The 12,336-nt window shown below is 36.2% G+C and overlaps 1 protein-coding gene across 4 annotated transcripts in view; it reads right to left on the bottom strand.

The window, feature by feature from the left end:
- CDK14 (cyclin dependent kinase 14) overlaps positions 1–12,336 on the bottom strand; it is a 330,859-nt gene that overhangs the window by 226,021 nt on the left and 92,502 nt on the right. For all 4 annotated transcript variants that reach the window (XM_064506052.1, XM_064506050.1, XM_064506048.1 and 1 more), the window contains one exon: positions 10,982–11,076. In XM_064506052.1, the coding sequence (XP_064362122.1) occupies positions 10,982–11,076 (95 nt within the window). The remainder of the gene's footprint in view (positions 1–10,981; positions 11,077–12,336) is intronic.

The following is a 12,336-nucleotide window of genomic DNA, read 5'->3' as shown; positions in this document are numbered from 1 at the left end:
CACACACAAATAAAAGTATAAACCATAATAAAAGTAGAAGCGGAAAGACTGATGACAGATATTTAGTTCACATACATCTGTAGTTTTCAATTCCACCGCCAATACACCATCCTGCCTATCACCTAAAAGTAATTTAGGTATCTGAATAATTTGGTTATTTTACAACAGATGAAATAACTGTGCAGGAGGGATTTAAATGAGGAAAAGCAAGATAGTTTTGCAGATCAAGAACAGGACGGACACTCTATTCAGCAAAGGCAAAGCAGAAGACGATGGAAAAGAGCAGACCAATGAGGGACTAAGGACGTAAGATGCGGAGGGAGTGCAATTCGAGAGACCGGCGTGTAGCATGCAGAGCCATGTAGATTATGTTCTTCTTAATCTAAAGTTCTGCATTTCGCTGATCCATTAATAGCAAAATATAACACAAACAGCAACGGTATACAACTGACTTTGATGAATACGAAATTACATAGTGTTCTTAAACAGACGAAGTAGGTGGGCTGTGCCATTTAGTTAACACTGCCACTTTGTCATTGGTAGCTGTCATCATCTTAAAACAATACACTTAACATGGCCAAGGATTTCACTTATCAGCATCTTCCATCCATCCTGTCAACTGTCTCATTAGTTTCTATTAATGATAATACTGATTACAAAATTCTATGTTTTAATTTACAAGCCTTAGTCCTTTCTAAAGTAACAGGTTTGCTTTCTCTCTCTCCTCCTCCTTTCTCATATCCAAAAATCTCTGAAAAATGGAAAGAAGTCCCGAAGCCTCTCTAAATATCACACAAAGTCACTTTAATAAGGATGTTGTTGTCTAGGAAAATCTTTAGCAGCTGATGAACAGATTATAGATTTATGGGAATTCAGCATTTTAATGGTACATAAACTCTTCTATTTAATTTCAGATTTATATGCAAAATAGACAAAAATAGGTCTGTATAGTTTTATGTGGCATGTAGTGAAAGTCTATATTCTAAAAAATACAAATGAGCCAGATGTTACAAAAAATTCTAATACAGTGTCACATTGCATCTTCTAAAACAGCACATATTAGCATTACCAAAAGAAATACATTGATACAAATGACCATTTATGAGAAAATATAGAAGATTAGAAATAATTTAATGTTTTAATGCATCACTAGGAAAATACAATACTGATGAATATAAAGTAACTGATGATTTAATTGGCTTTACTGGGGATAATGTAGACAATGCCACATAGAGAACAAAAGAGTAAAATAACACTATTTTCACAAGTTCTTCAGTTATATTTAGATGGGATACATGCTCTAAATATAATACATCCAAAGCATTCAATTAATACCAACACTGCCTCTCTGATTTCAATCTGTTTATATTGTACAGAGTTTTATTGCTGGCTGCAGTTTAGGCTTAGTTCACAGCCCTAGCAAGTGCTGAGCTTGGGAACATTTCTGCAAAGGAAAAAAAAAAACAGACGGTATTGCCATGGTGTTCGTATTCCTGATGCTTTATTTCAAGGCATTAATTTTTATTTAGAAAAATAACTCTCAATTGTTAAATACTCATTTATATGAAAAATACAAAGCATGATGTTCAAATGCAGAAAACATCTAATTAAATATATTCTGTACTTATATTAACATCCCAAAGAGAAGTCTAAAACGCAAAACAGACAGTGACCTAAAGAAACCAGGCTCTGCCAGAATTTTCCTTTGAAAGAAACTTCACAGAACCAAATTCAGTATAGGTTTAGTCACCTCACATTATTCCAACAGCGTAACTAACTTCACATTAGGAGAAACACTTCTTTAAGTCATTAACATTGAAGATATGTAAAAATTGATTATATTGCATTTCTCATACTGAAAAGGACTTATATTTATAATTTACAGAAAACATTTACAGTTCTACTAAAGCTATAGAGTGGAAATACTCCACAGAATAACAATTTCTCTTTTTGACTTCAACCACCTTCTAACCTCCATCTTTAAAAAAGTACCTTGTTCTAAAAGAAACCAGTGGATTAAAGATATTGCATAATGTTGACATTTATTAGGGTTGGAAAAAAGATCAAAGAGCTCCAAAATATATGCAGGATTTTAATTACTGATTAATGTTGTCATTGGAACTTGGGGATCCAGCTTTTCCCAGGACTTAGATTACTCTCACATGAGCAATGTTACAGCCTTCACTGGAGTAGGCGCAGGGAAGCAGAATCAGAGTATTTACCTCCAGGACCCTATCTCCCAATCTCCATCATTAGCTAAAACTAATTAGCTACCTAACTAAGCACAATACAAGGCCTGTACTTTACTCATGACTGTTGAAAGAAAATGACTTTTTCCTAAGAGTCTGAAAGATGAGAAAGAAACCTCTGCCCGTAGTTTGTTATTTTGCACTAGCTTGGGTAAAATCACTCTTGCAGCTAGGCACCAAGCACTTTTAAGCTCAATATGCCTAACATTAAAACAGTCTGGACGAGTACAGATTAAATAAAACAAAACCTTGCAATCAGATATAAACATAACTGGTCAGGCAGGGGTACTTATGGTTCATGAAAAAGCAAATGTTTTATTCATGTATTTTGATTACCGTGACATGGAATATGCACTAAGATTGGTTACAGATTGGCCTCTGACTCTCTCTCTCTCATCAAGGAGAAGGGGAAAAAGGTGCCAGGCCTGGGACAGACAGCAGGGAGAGGACTCTGCAGCCCTGGTCCTTCTCAATATACCTCACTTCTTTTTGGATCCTACAAAAGCTGATTTTCATATAGAGTTTGAAGACAAATGCCATGGTATCACTATAAGTAGAGCAACCTCTCCTATAATTCTGCATCCTTAGAGTTACAGATGCTCTTTTGGAAGGTATTTTTCCATGGCGAAGTGGAAAATACAGTGGTGCATGGCATAATGACATTTAGCTTGGGAATTTCTTCAGCATTTGTTCTACCATGCCAGTCATGCATACATGTGCTAATGCCACTAAATTGCTATCCGGTAAGTTCTGGAATTGTATTCAGTGTAACTTGGTCTATCCCAGTTTTCCTACAGCATTTTTCTGTGCAATCCTGGGTAAGTTATATAATTACATTTTCTTTCCTCAGTTTCCTCTCACTTGTCACAACAGATAATGCTTAACTGCCTTTGTAAAGTACTCTGCAGGTTCAAGGAAAAATGGTAAGTTTTAACACGACACACATACAGAAGCACAGCATCGTGTACTGTTCTCTTTTATATATGCCTATATAGAAAACTTCCCAGTGCTTCCTTTAAATGCTGAGAAACTCATTCAATGAAAGTGATCGATATAGTCAGTGATTCATCTTTTACAGTCTTCAGGTTTACACGGTTTTTAAAATGTTTTCAGACAGAAGAACTATTTAAAAACTACTTTCAGTACTTATACTGCTTTAACAAATTTTTCCACCATTTGGCATCTCAGTTCAGCATCTAGTTATCACTAGTTTGGCATCTAGTTCAACTTGAAGCTATTGCCTTTCTGAAAGATTTATAATGCTAGAGATTTTTTAAAAGCATCTATTTACACACTCTATAAACCCGTGTCATGACTTCAAAATGTATTACCGAAAAGCAACCTACAAAAATACTGAAAGCATAGCAGTTAAAAAAAGAGAAATTAGGAAGCTCAAGGAGGTAACTCTAAAGTGCCTCTCATAATCCATCAATATACATTACTTTTCCAACCATTTGGTACTCCAAGACAAAAGCAGTTTTATTTGCAGATGACACACAATTTACAAGAAAGAAAAGAAAAGGTTGGGGATATTTAGGTCACTAAGGCAACATGAACCACAGCAATTTTGAAAGATTCTGACTAAACTGGCCAAATGATGAAAAATTTATTATTTGTGAACTGGAGCGCTGCACATGAAATGTCTCAGGGAGCATGTGAACATAATACCTCACACAGGCATACAGTAAAGCTAGGGGAATGACTAGAAAGAGAAAGTATGATGGACAAAACCATGGCAAGCTCTTTAGGCTGTCAGTAACCTACAGCACTTCCAACAGATTGCACATAAAACAAGAGAAAGGACAGGGAAAGCAGTCAAGGAGGTTTCATGACAAATAAAAGGGGAAAAAAATGATGCAACTAAAAAAAAAAAAACCAAACAGCAGTTAGCCCTGTCAGTCTTCCTCAGTGATGGTTTTGGCACCATAAACTCAAGAATTGAAGTCACTTGTTTCTTGTGAGTAGCCATCCACCAGCACATACATGAAATATTATCATAGCCAGCTAGATATTCACAAAGCGTACTACAGTACATCATGGCAATAACAAATACAGGTAGTTCACACTAACCATTCGCATATTCCTTATTGTCCCAGGGGTGACACCACTTGGAAACCATGGCTGACACAGAGCATGGTGAGTGCCTTACTGAGTTGTACCTGTCTCCAAGATTTGTGCTTCAAAACACTAACTCCCTATTGATTTTCATGTAAATAGTAAAAGGTTTTGTCTTTGAAGAATATAAACCCAAAATGTCCTGGCTACCTGAAAAATCACTTTTCATCTTTTGGTACACATTGGAATAACTGAATACACAAAATTCCAAGTTCAAACAGGCAACAGGATCTTCAGGAAAGGAAGCTCGATGGAAGAACTTTGCTACCTCCTCCAGCCTTCATGGAAGTGACCTCTGAGCTGGCAACATCAGTTTCTACGGGATTCTTCTGCTTACTCAACCAGACACATCCTCATGGTAAGAGTTAAAAGGGACAGGGACCAGAACTGAGTTTAAGACAAGAACTATATTAGTGATAACTGGTTTGAAATGATGGAATTTTGTGGTAGGGATTTTAGGCAGTATTTTGTCAACTGCATCTGTTAACAGTTCGATATGTTTTCGTAATACTTTGAGCACACGCAACTTAGCAAAGGTGCCTAATACACTAAAACTAATACGGACAAACAAGAAATAGATCACAGAGAGATCATAAAGGTGCAGAAGTAGCAGACATACCACTGGCCTGCTTCTCTAAACACAGATTCGTGCTGTGTAAGCAGCAGTCACACATCACATTACTTCAATGCAGGTAATCTTTTTTAATCCTCTACCTATAACTTGAAGAGCAATTGAAAAGTGAGGGGAAAGGATGGCAACTGTGCCAACTAATAATGTTGCCAAGAGCACAGTTTTTTCCCTCATGCAAAGCTCCCAATGCGACTATGAAGGAACACCTTCAGTCTGCGTGGTAAAGGGGGCCCTGACTAGAAGCAGCTCCTCTCTGCTCTTCTTGCCTTCTTAACCACACTCCAAAGACTCACATCCACCATCTGTTTGTCACAGATCAAGTAAGATCTCACTGCTGGAAATTCAGGTAAATTCATAATCAACCCCAAGATGGAAGAAGGTCCACAGCAGCAAGAAGATATACATGCTTATGCAGACAGACAGCTTTTTCTTAAATTCAGTTGCAAAAAGGAATATACAAAAATTAAAAAGGTACTACTGCTCTAACATTTATTTTCTGCAAACTGCTTTCAAACTCGGTAACATTTTCCAAAGGACCACTAAAAGTATGTGGGGAAAAGAGTTAAGCCATAACCTTATGTTACATATTTTTTTCTGTTCCGTTATTATGAGATCTCTTTCCACAATAACATGGAACCTAGAAAAGGGATCAAAAAAAAATAAAAAAAAAGCAAGGCAGAGGAAAGTGCGACTGCAACACTACTCATCCCTTGCTTCTTCAGTTAAAATACAAAATCTTTTCAACTTTGGTAAAGATTTTTTTAATTCAAAGTTATCAAAAGAGATGACAAATTTTCACAGTACTAGTCAGACACAGAGTCAATGAAACTTGCATCGTTTTCTGGAGTGTTACCAGTATATTACTAGCCTTACTTTTCCAGCATTTTATGAGAAAAAAAAAAAGGCATAAATCACTTCAAAGAGATCTGAATTTCAACCAATATATGCGTTAAGCAGCCCGTGGGGATTTTATACAATTTTATACAACAAGCCAAAATTTGAGAAATGAACTTTAAAGACAATCAAAAATGAATATGCCAAGATAAGTTTTCAACATGCACGCCTGAAGTTCAACACAGCAACTCAGAAATAAATTTGCCTATTAATGCACGTGTCAGCCAGAAAGAAACGGTTATTTGGCTATTTCTCCGGTAAGCAAAAGCCCAGTATAACAGAAGACTGCTTCACTTTTCTCAGTAATTCAATCCTGTTCACTCTACAGCGTCCTCACACTCTGGGGAATCATTTGTATCTGACTGCGGAAAGAGAAATCCATCATCCGCTAAGAGGAATTAGCCTTCCTTCATTTGACTTTGCTGGGATACTACACGACTCCTCAAATAGGCAGAAAAATAACGGGTGTTGGTAGGAAGACAAGGGTTTGTACGGACTCCACTGGATCAGGCATTAAAATTTAATAAAAGAATCAAAATTAGGAAAAGCCTTAAACTCTAAAAGAAAACATAATTAAAGCCTTCCTAACATCAAAAACTGGCTGCCTTCAAGCAGTGTCAATTTTCGTTTCAAGAGTGTTCCCCGAGGAGTATGTTTGTCAACTTAAACATCATTGCCATCAAAAATTATCAACATATTCTGCACATCTCCAGATTAGCTTGGGCCTATTATTCAGTGGCTACCTATCAAAGGAAAAGGAATTATGACAAATGGTTGTCTATGATTTCCTCAGCTGTAAGTTTTCAAACCATTTCAGCAAGTTCTAGCCTTGAAACTATAGCCTTATGGCTGAAACACCAATCATTACTTATTTCAGAATTTTACTATAAAACAGCTTGCTGAAGGACATACTAAGAGCTTGTCAGCTCAACAAACAGTACTTTCAGGACTCTCATGAGATTACACAAAAGAGCGCAAAAAAGGAGGAGACAGTTTGGGGCTGAAAACTGGACCACAATGAGCTAAGACACTGAAACATGTCAGGAATTCCCAGATTCATCAGAAATTTGTGGAGAAAGAAAGGGCAGAAAGTTCTGGAACGTTTGAAGAGTCATCATTTCAAGTGGTACATCATCATAGACATATGGGATAAGCAATTTTAGGAGCTGAAGAGAGGGTAAAATAAATACAACTACTATTCAGTGCTGTTCTTAAACTCCTTCTTCAGTCTGAAGTCACCTATATACATTATTCTTCCAGAAGCCTAAAGCCCAAATTTGGGGTCATCTTTCATTCCTCCCTCCTTTTCAAACAACTACCTTTTCTTATAGTTTGTTATTCATAGTTAAGTATCAACTTGGACCTGGATTCTTAAAGCTGAATGCATGCAAGTAAAATACAACTATTTTCAGCATCAGGGCTTAGACATTCTTGCTGCAGTACATTTACCTTTATCTGTTCAGTAAAATACCTTGCTTAAACACATATACTGGAATAAAAATAAGTATAAGAAGTTATCTGAGTGCAACGGATATTAAAGGGGGGGAAAAAAAAAAGCAATCTTCCTTGGCTCCTCCACATTAGAAACTTCACTTTAGAACCTGAACCCAAATTTAAATTTGTTTAAAAATTTGATAAGTACTGTCCTTCCTTTCTTTTTTCACCCACTTGATGGGTTGGTTGCTTTGGTCTTTGGTAAGCTAGGCGTGGAAACGGTCGTTCATCAAACATTCATGAAAAGCAGCATTTTACGCAATACTCAGTAATATGAGCTGCTTCTGGGAGACATTCTCAGCAAGTTGCATAAGTGTGCGAAATAGAGAAATGTGATATGTTGATGAAAAAGCCAGCAGTCACTTTTATAATGTGTAAAAAATGGATTTTGAAATGAAACAGATTTTTCTTTCTGTTTCTCTCCCACCCCAGCTTGTTTCAATGTAAACAGAGACTTTTCTTTCCTAGATTCAAGAAGCCCAAGAATGGAAAGAGTTTTTGTTTGATGGAATAAGCTTGAACTGGGAGCTGCACATGTTGCTATGAAGATACCCATAAAACACAAATTTCTTGAAGTTGGGATCACTGATCGTTACAAAACATCATCAAGGAATTGAATCTAGAAGTGAAATATAAGGAAAAAATAGCAAATGGGTTTGGGAAACTCGTAATAACATTATAGTACCTGTATTAAACTGGTAATAAGAACATGGGGGCAACTTTCTAAGTGCTGATAAACTAATAGCTGCATACAGTGCTCCATATTGTCACTAAATGCTATTAGCAGCAAATGTATCATTAAATTATTTAAAGTAGTATTTTCCTTCAGTTTATAGATGTTTTGAATGTACGGCTAAGAGACACATCTCAAACTTTCAGATCACCTCCACTTCTACCTTGGTACCTATATATCTCAGGAAATACATTAAAAAAAAACCCAAAAAACAAACAAAACCCACCACCACTTGCCATATGTATCTAGTGATAAATATGGAGCACAATAATTCTGAGTACAAAGTATCATTCAAACCAGCTCATTCTGATCTTAAATTCTCCATCTTCAACTACAGTTAAGGACACATCTCAGAAATATTTTGGCAAAATGACAAAACTGAACATTACAGTTGGTTGAAAACTCTCAAACATTTCAATCAAAATGCGATTTTTTGCAAGTATTACCATCTTTTTCAAATACCCGCTACATCTAAACTGTGTATTGCAGTGTGCCACACAGGCTTAATCCTTCAGTAGTCAAAACTGGGTACATGCCAAAACAGGCAATGCCTCTCTCTTGACGTGTCTGCCTATTTTTCTTCCCATTAAAGCTAAAGCCAGCAGGGGCACAGTGGTGCATATCAGTCTTGCACTGTGCACCTACACCAGGTGCTAGAAAATATTTCTGTATCTACCATTTTAGACCAAGCTGTAAATAGTCAGAGCCAATCTGCCAGAAAAGTGGCAGCAAAGTTCGGCAGCAGTGATGCTCTCCCTTCTCTGAGGACATCGCATGGGCCACAGATTCCTCCACTTCTCAGGGGGCAAATGAGATAACACAGGACTTCAACCAATAGCTCCTCCTGAAGTAGCTGGCAGCCCCTGTAGCATTTCCCTTGTTCCTAAGGAATCACTTCCTCCTGCTGTGAACTAGTTCAACTGTTTCTCTAGCTCAAGAAACAGAAGTCTGAACTGGAGCTGCTGAATCTGGATGGTGCTGCATAATATTGGAATTATTTCAGTTCTTGGGCGAAAAAAAAAAGATCAACCAACCAAAATGTTTAGCAGGTGAAGGCGTATTACCTTAACATTAGGAAGAGACTGAAATACCCTCTGTATATGCATTCTTACTCAGACTCTAGTTACATAATTTTTTCAAAATAAATTTTAAAGATTTTGAAAAAGATGTAATGAAGCAGCAGAATAAAGTGATACAAGTGCTATAATTCACACTACTGATTCAGATCTAACTTGCTATTTATCTAACAGAGAATGCACAGAGTACAATAATTTCAACTTATTATTCAACTACCATTAAAATCAATGAAGTATTTCCTACAGATGTACAGTCAGCTCTATTAAGACAAAGGGAGTATTTCTAAACCAATCTATGTTTTGTAACACATTCACAGACCACCACTGAACAAAAGTGCTCTAGGGCTGTGCTTTGTTTTGTTTTTAATTCTTGGTCAGTTCTACTGATTGAGGGGACATTCAGCAACCCCGTTTCCTTAGTTCAAGCTTACTGAAAATCAAGGCATATGGGATAACTATCATCAGATATGCTGCCGTGATTTTTTCTAAAGGGTTTTAGTTATAAGGCACAGCTGAAATCCATATGGTTTTCTCATATTACTTAAACCCCAATAAAAAGCTTACTTATGTATTATGTCGGGTATTTACGGTGATATGTAACTGAACAGTTAACAATACAACATAACTGCACTTTCTTGAAGAAAGCTGAGAGTGAAAGGAAATGCATATACCAACATGGCAGAACTGTAAATACTTCTTTTATATTTAGGACATGCTTTTATTCATACCAGTCCAATGTCATTGTGCTCATTAATCTCAAAGCTACTTAGAAATGGCATCCCTCATTCTGATTTACTACAAATATTCAGTGAAAAATTAATTTTCAGTACCTATGTACCTTGATGACCCTGGAATATGTTAACAAATTTATTTCCCTGTTTCAGCAGTTATTCTGTCCCGTGACTGTCACAATATTCTCTCTGCTGAGAATGGTAAGTTGTCTCATCCATCATTCACTGGACAAAGTTTTTAAATAAAGATACCACAATTATCAGATCCCTCTCTCAGAACTGCTTCATTATCACTGAAAGTCTGATTAGTAAAACTCAATTAAATATATGAACCTTATACCATGAAGTATGCTGCTTGACAAAGGTAATTCTCAACTGCAGCATTAGCTCAAGTAGTGTATTTTAAGTGTGTTTATTGAGTTATCCTATACAATACAGAAGTGCTTAGGTCATTAGGAATAACAAATTGCAACAAATATTGTTAAAGTGGGTGAAAACTATGTATTTATCATGTATACATGAGGCAAAGTAGTTGTTACAATGTGTCTTAACATTAACACTACTGGCTGTTCTTGTAAATAAACTAAACTCACAAGAGTCTACAATTCCATTTAATCATTTGATGATATTTTATTTGAGTTTTTATAACAACAAAGACTAATAAAACCATTGCATATATTCAGCATTGCTCTCAAAACATCAGAAAAATGTACTTGATAGTATATTGCATATGTGCGCTTACCCCTAAAAATTAAATACCTTACATTGATACAGATATTAAGACAGTAATAAAACAATAACATAAAAACAAAAACATCAGATTAAGAAAACAGGATCTCATCTTCTGCTATGAAGGCAGCATATTACCTATGCAACGTGGCCTCAGCCTCTGACTAGAGCACAGTCTCACTGAAGTCAGTGTCACTGAAGTCTGTGTCATTCTGCATTCTTTTATACGGTTACATATACAAATGCTGCAACATTAATACTTTCTTTAATGCTGCAACATTAACACTTTTATCCTTACACAGGAAATTAAATGAAAAAAATACACTTACTTGCTTTTCCCTTTGTATACTGTAGCATAGGACCCTTCCCCTAGTTTTTCCAGTTTTTCGTATGAGTCTGCTTTTCCAAACTTGGGGCTTGTAGGCTAAACAACAAAAAAAGATGACCTTTCAGCATGTATTTCACCTGGCAATATTAACTGCTTTGATTCAGCCTTGAAAGATCAAATGTCATTACCAAAACTCACAGACCTACATTTCTTTTTAGCAGCCAATAATAAAAAAGTTAATAGTACAGCTAATCAAAGAATGCAATAGGCTACTCAAACAAACATCATTCAACACCCCAGATGGTTGCCGATTTCAACCATATCCTTACATCACTGAAACCACCAAAAGGATTTTGTTTCGTAATAGAAGGGAGATTTCTGTTTCCCTTTTCACATTTATCACTCCATACCAGGAAAAGGATCATTAACAACTAAGCCATCTTATCTTTGTCAAGAGATCTAAGCAACGGTCTTAATCTGCCCTATAAAATCGGATTACACATGCCTGTTAAGTTAAAAAAAGTTTAAACCAAAGCCCACCCAAAACCTCTGTTATATGTAGTCAGTGGCCCTGGTACATCAACAACTGTTCAGACAGTGATCAAAATCTTACAGGAACATACCTTTAATTCAGAAACAAGATACTCTCTTTATGTTAAGAATCTTGAGCTTGCAAATATAATCATACCATACCTTTAATAGCATGTACATGCAGCACAGTCTACTCACATCCATTAGGCTTAACGTCTGCAGCCTAAGTGAGGGATCTACAACTGAACCAAGCAAAGCACAGAACCTTGCTCAGAGGGCCAGAGAGCTCAGCCGACCTTTGTGAAAGGCTGGGACTTGCCCCACTTTCACATAGTCCTAGCAAAGAACACCACAAAGCTTCAAAAATGGAAATTCACCTGACACAAAAATGATTCATTTGGAAAAGTGACATTAAAAATTGAGAAAAATAAGATATATTATGAGCAGTATTACATAAAATCGTATTTTCTGATTTTTAGTCAGTGAAGCAAATGCTGTTCCAAAGGACGTAATAGAACAACTGCTTTTTATAACTTCAGCATTTGTATAATCAGGTCAGTCTACAGCTACAGATATTAGACAGAAGAGTAATAAAAATCTGCAATAATAAATAATAGTTTTACTATGTCTTTGTTTCCATAGCTGAATGTCCATTTAAAGATATGTATACTGTAGAATGCATGTGTATAGAAAAGAAATGCCATAATATACAACAAAATATTTCTCCATTAACATCACAGAAGATTTTGACATTTCATATACATATACAGACACACATCCACATACATACACACACACGTTAAAAATTTCAGACTTCAGAAGGAT

Source organism: Dromaius novaehollandiae, chromosome 2, assembly GCF_036370855.1.
Source record: "Dromaius novaehollandiae isolate bDroNov1 chromosome 2, bDroNov1.hap1, whole genome shotgun sequence".
Classification (NCBI taxonomy): domain Eukaryota; kingdom Metazoa; phylum Chordata; class Aves; order Casuariiformes; family Dromaiidae; genus Dromaius; species Dromaius novaehollandiae.
This window is presented reverse-complemented; position numbering and strand designations above follow the sequence as displayed.